Source organism: Diadema setosum, chromosome 4 (assembly GCF_964275005.1).
Source record: "Diadema setosum chromosome 4, eeDiaSeto1, whole genome shotgun sequence".
Taxonomy (NCBI): Eukaryota; Metazoa; Echinodermata; class Echinoidea; order Diadematoida; family Diadematidae; genus Diadema; species Diadema setosum.
Window position 1 is genome coordinate 7,489,528 of NC_092688.1, and position 13,821 is coordinate 7,503,348.

At 37.8% G+C, this 13,821-nt stretch overlaps 1 protein-coding gene across 1 annotated transcript; it reads right to left on the reverse strand.

Annotated features, from left to right (window-relative positions):
- Nucleotides 1-489: 489 nt before the first annotated feature.
- On the reverse strand, nt 490-12,869 carry LOC140227536 (translation initiation factor eIF2B subunit alpha-like). The gene is made up of 9 exons (XM_072307941.1): nt 12,781-12,869; nt 10,328-10,429; nt 9,384-9,523; nt 8,692-8,808; nt 7,460-7,572; nt 6,378-6,446; nt 5,900-5,975; nt 4,311-4,439; nt 490-2,873 (listed from the first exon to the last, which is right to left on the reverse strand). Exons 1-9 carry the CDS (start codon nt 12,791-12,793, stop codon nt 2,718-2,720), a joined length of 915 nt encoding a protein of 304 aa, XP_072164042.1. The 5' UTR covers nt 12,794-12,869; the 3' UTR covers nt 490-2,717.
- Between the last annotated feature and the right edge of the window lie 952 nt (nt 12,870-13,821).

Here is a 13,821-nt window from a genome sequence, read left to right on the forward strand (position 1 = left end):
CCAATTAATTACTTTTAGCTCAGTATAATGCATGACCTTTGACCTTTTCTCTTTCTTTTTTTCAGGGCTCAGCAATTAAAGTTATAAACATTTTCACAGAATGCTTATTGGCAGGAAGGTAATTTACACGTGATAAATTTGAGTGATTGATCATTGTGTGTTGTTTATGAAGTCTCAACGTAAAATATACAAACTCTATACACTTTGTGAGAGAGATAAACTAATCAGGAGTAGAATTCCATGGGTGATGCAATAATTTTTTTTTCAAGTGTTATATCTTAAGATGCAGATTGCAAATATCAGCATTGTAGACATACAGGTGAACATTTGTTGACTTATGTTGCAGGAAGTGCATGTACAATTCGTCTGTTGAGAATGAGAAGGGCGTTAAGTGGTCGTGAACGCTATGGGTTTTAACGCCCTTATCATTCTCAACCGACGAATTTATGTGTGAGTTTGTACACGAAAAACGAACAAGGTGCAAGCAACTCTCAACAGACATGAGTTTATTCAATCAATTTACAAGATAACTTGCAAATACCTTCCATGGTAAGGTGTACGATGCAAGAAGTGATTTCCATCAATGCAGCAGAAACAACTACACTTGGGAGTTGGGACTACAGTATAGTATAGTCAGTGGGGAATTAGTATTATCCACAATTCTGTAAAAGGTGTGCTGCACTATCTCTCCCATGGGATCTCACATACTGTAGAAGGACAATTCATATTCAGTTTCCACTGATGATCAGTTGAAGCATTTTGATGTAGGAAATATCGCTGGGTCAGGTTTCATCAATTGTATCTGGTGACTTGTCACAGGTGGCAAATGGTGGTAAATTTTTCATTGAAGTGTACATACACAGTTCTGTTACTTGCTCTCTGATAACTGAATTAGTGCTGATTTGGGCCAGTGATGCAACTTGCATCGCAGCAGCACTTGCAGGCAAATCCCATTGTAATGAATACAGATACAGCTCGGGATTTTATTGTTACGTAAAGACTTTCCTTGTGCATATGTCTAAACATCTGTGTCTATGGCACGCCCTCCACAACTCTATACAGAGTACGGTAATCGTATTTGGGTATAAGTGTTTCACAATCTTGTTAAGAGAGGATTATATAATGGCAAAGCAGTCACGGTTAACCTGATTATCATTTTCATCATTGAGGGATTAATCAATTCATGATACATGAATGTGGATTCAGCACTAATGGACATGCATATACACGTTGTGCCCAAACAAACAAACAAACAAACAAACAAACAAACAAACAAACAAACAAATGTTTCATATTTCATATGCTTACAGCACACACTGGGTGTGTACTCTACGAGAGTGTATGTTTCACTCCCAATTGTATGTAGTGCAGTCAGTTGATCTAAATGTGAATTTATCTACTACAGTCAACTTCATCAGAGGCAGATGCGATTCCAAAGGGTTTTGAGAATAAGCTTCAACTTTGCCAATCTTTCCACTTAACACAATGTAATGAGCACATTTTTCACAGTTTGGTCTTAAAATGCACTTGGAAATGAGGCAAATTTGACTCATACAGAATCAACTGTATACATCTTACCTTTCACACATGAATACACAAACAAGATTGTTCCATTTACAGTTAGGGCTTTACTTGAGGCAACAGTACCTAACCCAGTCCACATTCATACCTTGTATATTTATGCAGAAGATTATCCATTGTAATGATATTTTGCATTTCCCAGTTTGTCATTGCAACACAGTCACCTGTACAATGAGTAAGTATGCCAGGAGGTTCTAATTAAAGCACAGCTCCATGGCTCTGATGGAGGTATTGTGACAAATTAAAGTTCTGTCTTACAAATTTAGTTAAATCTTTCCCAAGTGATAAAGCTTGTTCTATGACTATTATAAGACTAGCACAATGATTCTACTGTGAGAGGCACTGCCATATCAGTTTCCAATAGTCTTTGGAAGATACATACCAAGTGCTGCATAACAAGGCATATTATGAAAACTAGAAAAGCACTCTCTGAGCGCAGACCTCTGCCAAGCAGGTTTTTCCACCACTATTTTGTTCTTCCAGAGATATCCACTCACACATGCATGCTGAAAATAGCCCACTCTCCCCATACAGAAGCCTTTTATTATGTCACCAACGTTCAGCTGCGCGGTGCCTCACCCTAGCCCTAGCTAAACTAGAGCACTCACTTTAGTGTGCATATGCAAACCTCAAATTCACGCAGCTTGAACTCCCAAGTTCATTGACCCTACCTGCCACAATATATGTATTGAAAATCCTTCATAAAATTCATAAAAATTCCTGGATCACTACCAAAATTTGATAATTGTTACTTCAACTTGTAGCTTCCCTGTGAGTTTCTTCCAAATCCGTTCACAAATTTTTGAGTTACTTTGCACACGGACAAACAAACCAACAAACCAATACCAATGAAAACACAGCCTCCTCCCTTGGCAGAGGTTATATGACGGTCCATGTCTTCAACTGCTGACTTTCCATCCATCAGTTACTGGTGGTATGCAGACTTCAACCGAAAGGATCAAAATTATTGAGCAGTTTGTACTTTTCTCATCTCCATAGTTCACTAAGGCCAAAGTATGGATCAACTTCTGCTCGCGAACCTCCAAACCTCCGACCTTGGGGTAGATGCCAAAACTCACAGATAGTCGTCATAATAGTGGTTTGGGAAGTCCCTGTCCATCTTCAGCCTTTGACTTTCATAAGTAGAGCTTGATGAGTTCGTCGCTGATACCGGAGGGGGTTAGGACACCGAGGTCGGTAAAGAGCAGAGTGATGAATGCTGGGGGAGTGTAGTCAATGAGTGGGTGCTCGTGGTTCAGGTCTGCGTTGTTCTTCATCTTTGATGCTGGATACTGAAGAGACAAGGACAGAAAGAAGAAAGAGAAACTGAACAGAAGAGGTAACATACAAACACAGATTTTAAACACCAGACTTACTGATACATGTATTGCATGTTATCACACACGTAACTGACCAGGAGGATAAAACTGAGCTAGCACACTCTCAGTTACAAATACATTTGTAAATCGAGGAATTCTGTCAACTCGTCTACTCCCAGTGAACCAAAAACAATATGGGAGGTATGACGTATGTAAATCATCTCGTAAGTCATTTTCTATAAACTTGTGACTCGTTGATTGCAGGTCAAGAGCATGAGATCACATTTACACTCCTCTACCAACAACTATTTAAAGGGATAGTATAGTTTTGGTTGAGGCCTGACTCGTTTCTAAACCTTTTTGGGGGAGATAATGAGAAACCTGTTATGAAATATGAAGGAGCATGCAATTCCAAGAGAAATTAATTTATTAGATGAAAATTGGTTTTGAAATGACTGAGATACCCAAAACAGAGCAATACTTAAGATAGGTGGGACCCATCTTTTATTCCGACATCTTTGTTTTACTTTGTCTTTGAATGTATTGGCCATTCAAAAACCGATTTTCATCAAATAAACTTTGAATTCCTCTTAGAATGGTATGCTCTATACTATTTCACATGTTTCTTGATACCTTATTTCTTATCTCCACCAATACTACACTTGCATACCAGCCCTTTAACCTAATCATACATTACATTATCATACATACATCATCATACATTATCATCCCACTCTACTTTGAGTTCATTTCAATAGACTGCAACATCCAATACAGTGGACTCCCGTTATAACGGAGTCCTTGGGACCTGCAATCTTCTTTTATTATCTTAAAATTTCGTTATGACCATACAAATAAACAATAATGAAGAGAGGGAGAATAATTTTGTAGCCTGAATTTTTATTTCATTGTGACTGGAATTTTGTTATTATCGTGTTTGTTATAATGGGAGTGCACTGTACCATGAAGGCATGGTCCCTTGCCTCTAGATGTGAGTGGAATGCCCTCATCCAACTACATGGATTCCTTCGATAAAGTCTAGCATGAAATTACAGAGATGAAAACATTTAGGTGGGAGGATGGGACAAGCATAAAAAAATCCTCCTGAAGGTGGAGATGATGCACAATTACGGTGGACATCTACTACACCCAAAGATTTGGGGTGGTAAGGCAATGATTTGCTGGTGACAGCTGATACAGAATACATCATCAGCTTAGAAGAAGAACAGCATTACCGATATAAAATCTATAGTTCAAATTCATGCCCTTTTTCGTTGTAAACTTGTGACGTTCCTCATTCATCTTTGCCCAAACATCTTCCGTTCATTTCACATTTCACTCATCTATGCCCCAACACCTTCGCATCACTCCGGCTTCTGCACTAAAATACAATTTTCCTGGTCACTGTACCTTGTACTCGTCTGGTACATCCTGTTGGTTCAGTGGGTAGATCATCCGCACAAACTTGAAACTCTCCGCCACCACGTAGACTGGCTTGTTTGCAACTTTGGCGCAGGTGGCTATCTGATATGTGCCAATCTATTGATGAAGCACAAAGCAACAAAATAAACATTGCAATGTGGCAGCACTGCAAACTTGTGTTCTTCAGGACAGAAAAAAAATCCCCAACTGAACATATTATCTAACTAGAAAAGCACTCTGAGAGCGCAGACCTCCGCCTAGCAGCTACTTTCCACCGATGATCTTGCTCTTCCCAAAGAGATTTTTCTCCTCTCGACCACTGGGTAAAAGCTCTTTGGGCTCTTCCATAGAGATCAGTGATTTCCATCCATAGGTATACATGCTGAAAATCGCCTGATTTGCCAATATAGAAGCCTTTTTTATGTCATAAACCCTCAGCTGCATGGCGCGCCTTGCCCTAGCAGAAAGTGGAGCACGCACTTTAATGCGAGTATGAAAACCTCAAAAATGTGCAGCTTGAACTCCCAAGTTCATTGACCCTACCTGCCAAAATATAAAAAATCCTTCATAAATTCCTAAAAAGTTCTCGGATCACTGCCAAAATTTAATCATCTGTTACTTGTGTCATTCTCAACCTTTCCTGTAAGTTTCATTGAAATCAGTTAAATATTTTTAGTTATTTTGCACACGGACAAACAAACAAACAAACCAACGGCAACGAAAACATAACCTCCTCCCTTCGCGGAGGTAATAATCATTGAGTGCCTCTAACATTTTAGAACAGTAGTGATGAATAATGAATAGTATACAAATGATGCACAGGATAGAGTGCGTTAGTGGAGGCGTAGCGCACTCGAGGGTATTTACAATTCGCCTCGTGCATGTTGCACTACATTGTAAATACCCGAGAGTGAGCTGCATCTCCACTAACGCCACCATCTTGGCATGTACAGTGTAGTTGCTAGTATCCATTACTTGCCTTTCTCCAAAGCCTGTACCTTGTTGGTCCTTGTCTTAATTCAAAAAGCATTCTTTTCTTCTTTTTTTTGCAATAATTTTGTCGCTTATTTCATGAACTACACTTCCATAGAGAAAGAGAGAGAGAGAGAGAGAGAGAGAGAGAGATAGAGAGAGAGTTATCATTCACATTTATAGCCTGTAATTGTTCTGAAAATTCTATTTTCTCATGAAAAATTTTGCATCAAACCGTATTTACTGAAACATAATTGAATGCCATTATACAATATGCATAACACAATATGAGTGTTTCAATCATATCTGAATGGAATCATGTTTTAAAAAAAAGATTTTAAACTTCTCGTGATTGTTGTGGCAATATGTAGGAAAGAAATGGACAAATTCAGTTGTACTAAACAGAACATAAGGACTCTGTTCTGCAGTCTTCAGAAAAAACAGTTTTCAGGAAAAATACAAAACATGATATAAGAATGAAAATGAAGTTCGTGATAACCTCACTAATATTTCACGAGTATATTGTAACACCTCAGATGACAGCAATGATTGGAACAATCGGGGAAAACATGGAAAGAGGAGAAAAATATTGATGTCTGACAAACCTTATTGATGATGCCTCCACTTTCGACGATCCCTTCAGCTCCCATTATAACAAGGTCTACCCTTTCCATTAGGTACCTGCAGAGAAAGGAATTTATGCTGGTGAATCTGGTATGAAGGGGATACACAAAAGGACCACTTATCTCACGCACCCAATCTTGGGCATCTCTCATGCTAAATAACAGATGGCAAGCAGTTTTATAACCATTATGGTCAGAAACATTGATATTCATGTGATGAACCTAGGCTGTATTTGGTGGAATTCCATGAAACTTGCTACTAGAATTAAGTATGCCTGAACAGTAAGCTGATAACATTCAGGGGTAGGTGTGGGAAGTGGTTCTTGTCATTGGTTTGAGGAGATGTTCCTAACATGCAATGAAAATTTGACTGCAATTTACAAAAAACAAAACAAAACAAAAACAAAAACAAACACCAGACAATATTCATTGCTAAGATTCAAAAGTATAAAACACTTACCCTGCTGCTGAATCAAGAATAATCACTGTGGGAATTCCAAGATCCTGGAGTTCCTTGGCCATCTTCAGGCTGGGGGTGTCAAACAAAAATTGACTGATTTTGTGTGCGTGAAACAAATTTACAATTTCTCTCAGAGTTTTTGCAAACTTCAAACTTTCCATTACAGTATTTGTGCCACAGTAGTATGATAAATCAGCTATGATAATAGTTTACATTATGTATGGAGGATGGAATTACAATTAAATTATGATCCTGGTCTCAAATATGCTGGCAGCACAAATCTTGGAAATACTTCCAACACTGCCTGGCCAAGAATGTCTTTGATGACATTGATTCCATTCATGATAAAACTATGTATTGATCCATGTCTAAGAAACTTTGAATGCATTTAAAAGAAAGCAAATCTCAAGAATCCAAACATTTCACACAATCAAGCAAGTTGGTCTATTAGAGAACTGGAGAAGACAATATGTTCTTTGTTACAAAGAATTCTGTTTGTAGCATTAAGATTACGCAGAACCAGGGAAGCAAAACAACTGAATAAACAAAAATATATACTGTGGTTCCAATGAGACTACTCTATTGACAAGATTTTGTTATATCAGGGTTCTTTTGAACCATGAGTCCCTGGAGTGTAACAATATTCGCACTTGCAATTGATTGCCAAATTGCCCTACATCGACGTAAATAAGCACTGAATTGATCAGCGTTTTAGTAGTAGCCATGACAAAAAAAATCATGGACGTACATACTCGAGTAGGATTCGAACCTACGACCTCTTGGTCACCGAACAGGCGTCATCTCCACTAGACCACCGAGCTTTCGCCGGACAGCAAGTGTTGGTTCTAATCCTTACAGCATGCAGTGAGTACTGCGTAAGTATTCAAATTCATGAAATTCTTCCATTGAGATGTTTTCATTGCAACTGAGTATGTACACCCATGATTTTTTATCATGGCTACTACTATAAAAACACTGATCAATTCAGTGCTTATTTAAGTCGATGTAGGCCAATTTGGCAATCAGTTGCAATGAAAACATCTCGACGGAAGAATTTCATGAATTTGAATATTTGCACTTACCCTGATTTGTCTGGACAGGACTCTGTGACATAAACATTGAACCTCTTCTTTGCCTTTGCTGCCTCAGATAAAACTTTCAACACTACCCTCGAGTAAGAATGTGTTAAAACATTCTACAAGGGAAGAATAAAACGGGGGTGGGGGAACAGAACAAAAACACATCGAATGGGTGAGAAGTATCATTAAAAACAAATTGTACATCATCATTAGGAGATCCATGTACTCTCATGGATCACTTTCTATATCTGTACAAATTCTTTCTTTATTTCACATTTATTTTGTTTCTCCTGCTAGCTCTAACTGACTGTAGCTCAAAGAAATCATGGTAGGCCATGAAGGTTTGCAACACATGGCAGAAACCGTGAAAGGTTAAGTTATGATCAGTAGTACTTTGCTGGTAGGGGAAGGAATATAGAAATCAATTACTTACTTAGAGTAAACATTAATCACTTGCAAAGTTTGGTTAGTTTATCACTTTCACTAAAAGAAAGTGATTTTGTTCCTTCTCTCTGTTCATCTCTATTGATGACCTAATTTCATGTAAATCCTGACAACTAATGCAGAAACATGGGACTATTTTCCCTTTATTGCTCCCCCTTGTATTCATCCTCACCATCTTTCTGCTTAATCTTTCGGTATTCCATTCTGTTTGATCACATTTAGTTTCGCAATTAATTAAAATATACTGTAATGAACTGAAATGAAATGCATTATATTGTTATGAAATCATGAAAATAATGTACAATATTATCAAATAAAGCAAATGAAATCTACCTCTATGTCTACCTCTTAGACCCCTTTTCCAGTGCAGGACTGGGCCGAGCCTAGGCTGAGCCTGGCCTAAATTACGGTACTTGGCCCCGCAATTCTATCCGTTTACAGTGGAGGGCGTGGCCCGGGCTTTTAATTCAAACCTTTCAATATTTTGTTGTAGTGGCTCTCTGCTTGTAATCAAAGGATTGTTATTGGGAGCGCACCGGTTGCAATTTGGTACCGCAATTGGCCCAGTTTCTGTTTACAGTGAGAATAAGCCAGACCAAGCCCAGGCCGAGCCTGAGCCGAGAATACCTCCAGAGCTTGGCCAAATACACGGCTGTTTTTGGCACCGCATTTGGCCTTTTGAGCGATTACAGTGAAAGGAAGGCCGGGCTGAGCCCGGGCTGAGCCCGGCCTTTTCACTCACTGTAAATGGGGTCTATCTCTGCCTATCTGTACGAGTCCTCTTTACTTACTGCTCCGTCTGTGATGAATGGATGACCAAGCTTGGCAATCTTGTCTCTGGATCCTGCAACCTTCTTCAAGTATAAGTTTCCTCTCTGAACCAGGATATTCTTGCATTCTGTGAAATCCTGAGTATGCAGAAAAAGAAATGAATGCAAGTCATGGAAAAGACAATTATCATGAGGAAAGCAGGAAAAATGGTTAGAGAAGGGGAAAGACGGAGAGAAAAAAAATTCAACATAATACATGGTATCAACTTCATATCTGATAGAAATTAAATTTGATATTTGGCAGAACGTTTTATTAAATATCAAATTGTTTTTCTCAGATCTCTACTAAAATGATCACTTGGACAGGTGTAACTGAAAATTACCACAAAGTCCTTCTGTAGTACTGTTTGATGTCAGGCTTCAATTAGAATGAAGATTAGCTTTCATTCCCAAATCTATGTTTGCATCATTTGATAACTAACTGCTTAGTCCTGAGCCAATGGATATTTCCCATAAACTTGACATAATGGAAAGGATAGGTCTATAACTCCATGAATAACCTGAGTCTAAGTGTGACTGACTCTGAATCTGAACACCCCCAGGGAAGCAATTTGAAATGCTCCTCCCCTACACAAACTACAACACGTCAGCACAAAGGAGGTCGCCTTGCTAAAGTCGCCATGGCAACAGGAGAAAGTGAGAGACGCTCATACCTGCTGATCCAGGGCAGCTAGCGTGATGAATCTAAGGAACAGCTCGCATCCGGATGAGATCGCCGTCACAGAACTATCCGTCTCCATCAGCCACGTTATACAGTTCTTCAGCCCATCCCTCAGTCCTGCCAATGTCTCGGCTGAATGAATAGCAGATGGAAAGAGAAATTTTTTCTCAGAAGGGGTAGGAGATTTTGCTTTGTTGTTTTTCTTTTTGCTTACCAGACAACTAGCAAATGACTATGACTGGCACAAAAAGGCAAGAAAAATTGACTTAAGGGAATGAAACCCAAATAAACATGTTGGTTGAGTGAACGCAGCAATAACATTAGAACACGTCATCAGTGAAAGTTTGAGGAAAATCAGATAATCCAGTCAAAAGTTATGAATTTTTAAAGTTTTGGTGCCGTCATCGCTGGATAAGAAGACTACTACAATTCATGATGTTGTATATGGAAAACATTTCAAAGAAAATATAAATACCAACATAATTTCACTTTTCCAGCACATTGCAAGAGCACTTGACTTAATTCTTTCAGAAAGCAGGGAGAATAACATTATACTGGTTATCTTGGAATGACTAAAACTAAGACATTATTTTCTCATAGACACTTCATCGGTATCTAAGCACTGACAAACCTACGCACTCTTAGTAATATTTCTGTAAGCATTCAATTTTGGGTTGACACACACAATACGGTACTATTAATACACCATAGCTTTTGAGGTTAATATGCAAGGAGGTATTTTTGCTGCACAATTTTGTCTTCAGATTTTTAAAGTCTTCTCTAAGTACAAATTGATTGTGCATATCCCTATATTTCTCAAATTGAATGAATTTAATAGATACCTGCTCTTTTAAAAATTGAGACATTGTATCCCCCCCCCCCAAAAAAAAAGAAGAAACAACTGAACAACCTGTCAGAAAATTGAAGAGCACCAACCTTGACTGATCTTGAGAAACTCTATGAGTGTGTTGATGGCAGCAACAGCTGGTGAGATATCTTGGTTGGTTGACATGTACTCTGTGAAGTACCTGACTGCATCTACAGAATGAATAAATTACAGAAAAAACAAAAAACAGACACAACAGTGGTAAAGCGATGCATTGATTTGCCTACAGGTTTGATACAGGCAAAAAGAAAAACACAATGCAATGTCATCAAGTAAGCTGTGTCTCTCTTCCATATGAGAACAACTGGCTGTTGCTTGGAGGTTCTACGATAAAAGCAAGGTAGGTTCGAATGGCATCATGGAATAGGTTCTTTTCAGAATCCCATGACATAATTAGGCAGAAGTGAGTTATCATCAGATAATCATGGAACTAAAAAGTCATTGAAGTACACACAGAATTTACAGTGAAATCCCAAGAATATGCATTATCAAACTGCATAGAATGGGGAGTTATTTTCTTTTGTTTTAAAATTGTCATTGATGACATATATACAAGAACCAAAGGGTATGGACCACTGGCCCATGTAAAGCAATGAAATCCAGTGAGCAGCAAATTTTGGACAAAGTGGTAATGGTGCATGTGAGGGAACAAGTCTTGGAGGTGTAGATGAATGTAAGTAATAGTCTCATAGACATCCTCCAAGGAGTCTGAGGGCCAATGCTTTGATACATGTACTTCCACTGCCATTTCAACATATATTCATTGCTTCAGATAGACAGTTGATGATGATGGTGATGATGATGATTAACAACATTAATGCAGCACCATTCATCTCTAAAAAACAAAACAAAACAAAACAAAAACAATAATAATCAACGATACTACTACTACTACTAAAATAGTAGTAGTAATAATAATAATAATAATGATAATAATAATAACTAGAAAACACTTGTAGAGTGCAGACCTCTGCCACGCAGCTCATTCACTTATTTCCTCCAGGTATGCAGGCTGAAAATTGCCCTACTGTCATTTCCCAATAACAGAAGCAGGCTTTTGTTTACGTCATCTGCTTCAAGCCATGCGTGCCACGCCCAAGCAGAGCACGCGCATTAGAGCGTGTATGCAAACCTCAAATATGTACAGCTTGAACTCCCAAGTTCATTGACCCTATCTGCAAAAAGATTTTTAATAATCCTTCAAAAATCCATAAAAATTCCCAGAATACTACAAAAAAAAAAAAAAAATTAATCATCTCTTATTTGTATCATTATCGACTTTTCCTGCAAGTTTCATTCAAATTTGTTTGCATAGATCTTTTTGAGTTATTTTGCAAACAGATAAACCAATGCCAATGATCACTTAACCTCCTCCTACCTTGGCGGAGGTAATGATAATAATAATGATAATAATAAAAATAATAATAATGATAATAATAATAATAATAATAATAATAATAATAATAATAATAATAATAATAATAATAATAATGATAATGATAATAATAATAATAATAATAATAATAATAATAATATAACAATAACAATAATAACGATAATAATAATAAAACATTCGAAGTTACCAAGCTCTCACATTAATATGTCACATATCATTCATAAAGTTGCTGAAAAAGATAGGTCTTAGTTCAAATTTGATTGTATTTTAATCAAGGTACCGGTAGCAAGGTTGTAAGTGTCCCTGGTGTGGACTGAGTGAATATCCCACATCCACACCTACGTACATAACTGGATGAACAGTTTGCAGGTCTATTATCAAGAAGTGCATTGCAAAGTCATACTATGCATGGACAACTCTAGTCCTACTACATTCCTAGTCTTTCATCACCAACCTATGGGTCGCTGCAGCTGAGCATCTAACGTTTAGAGCTGTAAACTTTATACTCGGTCAAGTATTGAATTTTATTTTAATTACAAACAACAAAGTGCAACTGCAAGAGCAACACAGAACATCGAACATTTATACATCGAGTCAACTAAACTTTACTACGATCATATTCATAAGACATAGAACACTAGGTCTAGTTCAGTTAAACCATCACACTAATCACTAACATTAGAATATGCACAAACACTGACAAAGATGATCATGATGATGTGCATTGACACTACACTAGTCACTAGTGTTAGTGTTACTGAGATAGCCTTATAACATTTCACTGTTTGTTTGCCAACATCTCAAATCTTGTGCATTTTATTATTATTAATTTACAATTATCATTTTTTTTTTCTCAAACTCAAAGCTGCAGCGCCAGGCCAGCCAGCCAGGCCAGTAGAGGCAGAGATGATGCAATCTGTATGCAAAATGGGCAAAATGCAGTATGACCGCACAACTTTGCTAACATAATAAGCAGTATGTGGGACCGTCTACAGCTATCAGTATCAGTCTTCACACAAATTTTTATCTGTCATCGAGTTTTTACACATTTTGCCGGAGAATATTGAATTTTAGCGTTATCGACCACAATATAAACGTCATACCTACCTTCTTTATTCATGGCTTGGTGTGAGTGATAGCGTTAAATTAATGTAAAACAAGAGCACATATGTGTACTAAAACGAGTGAGCGCCGACAGCTAGCTCCTAGTAGGTTATTTCATATTCATGAGGTGTAATCTAATACAATAAATATTCAGATATTCTGCACTCAACCCTCAGCAGCAATCCCTGTAAACGTGTTTTGGCAAAAGGGTGTATGCAAAGAGGTTCTATATATAGAACCTCTTTGGGTGTATGTCTCTAAAAGTGCTAATTCTGAAGTATTTCTTTTTTTAAAGTTTGATGCAAGAAAAATATCAGGAAATAAAATTTGAAGTGTATACTAAATCCTGGAATTAAATCCCTGAGCGTTGCACAGTTTAGATGACTTCTGCGGTCAAGGAAACTGCCGATTTTCTCTGCTTTGTAGTCGCTGTAAAACGGCAGACATACACATTTTTTGCTGAAACACGACCGATGGAGCCAAACACACAACCCGACAGAAAAACAACGGCAAGAAATATGAAATCAATAACCAAAGTGAGAACAAGTTTGGGTTGTCAAAGTGAAGATGATCGGAATATGGAAATTATAGCATCGGCTTGCAGCATGTGTCTCATCTCCTGAAAAAACATACATCTCGACTCATTACATACTAATCCTAGAACACGATTGGTCCATAAGAGGATTAACTAATTTAACTAACTAACCAACCAAGCAAGCAATCAAGCAACCAACTAACCAACCAATCAACCAACCAACCCACCAACCAACTAACCAACCAGTCAACCAACCAACCCACCAACCCACCAACCAACCAACCAACCCCAAAAATGAATCGTTAAACAACCAACCAACCAACTAACGAACTAACTAACTAACTAACTAACTAACTAACTAACTAACTAACTAACTAACTAACTAACTAACTAACTAACCAACTAACTAACTATCGGATGTTTACAATCATGATCACATTTCAATATCTCCCCCATGCAGTCTCAAAATAGTAGGGCCTAGCTATTTCTTTTATTTCAACTCAAGTGAT

Excerpts from the sequence above, each read along its gene's own strand:
- LOC140227536 (XM_072307941.1), bottom strand. Across the intron at positions 7,573-8,691 it reads CATTCATCACAGACGGAGCA|AATGTTTTAACACATTCTTA; the intron begins GTAAGTAAAGAG and ends CTTCCCTTGTAG. Across the intron at positions 4,440-5,899 it reads GTGGAGGCATCATCAATAAG|ATTGGCACATATCAGATAGC; the intron begins GTTTGTCAGACA and ends CTTCATCAATAG.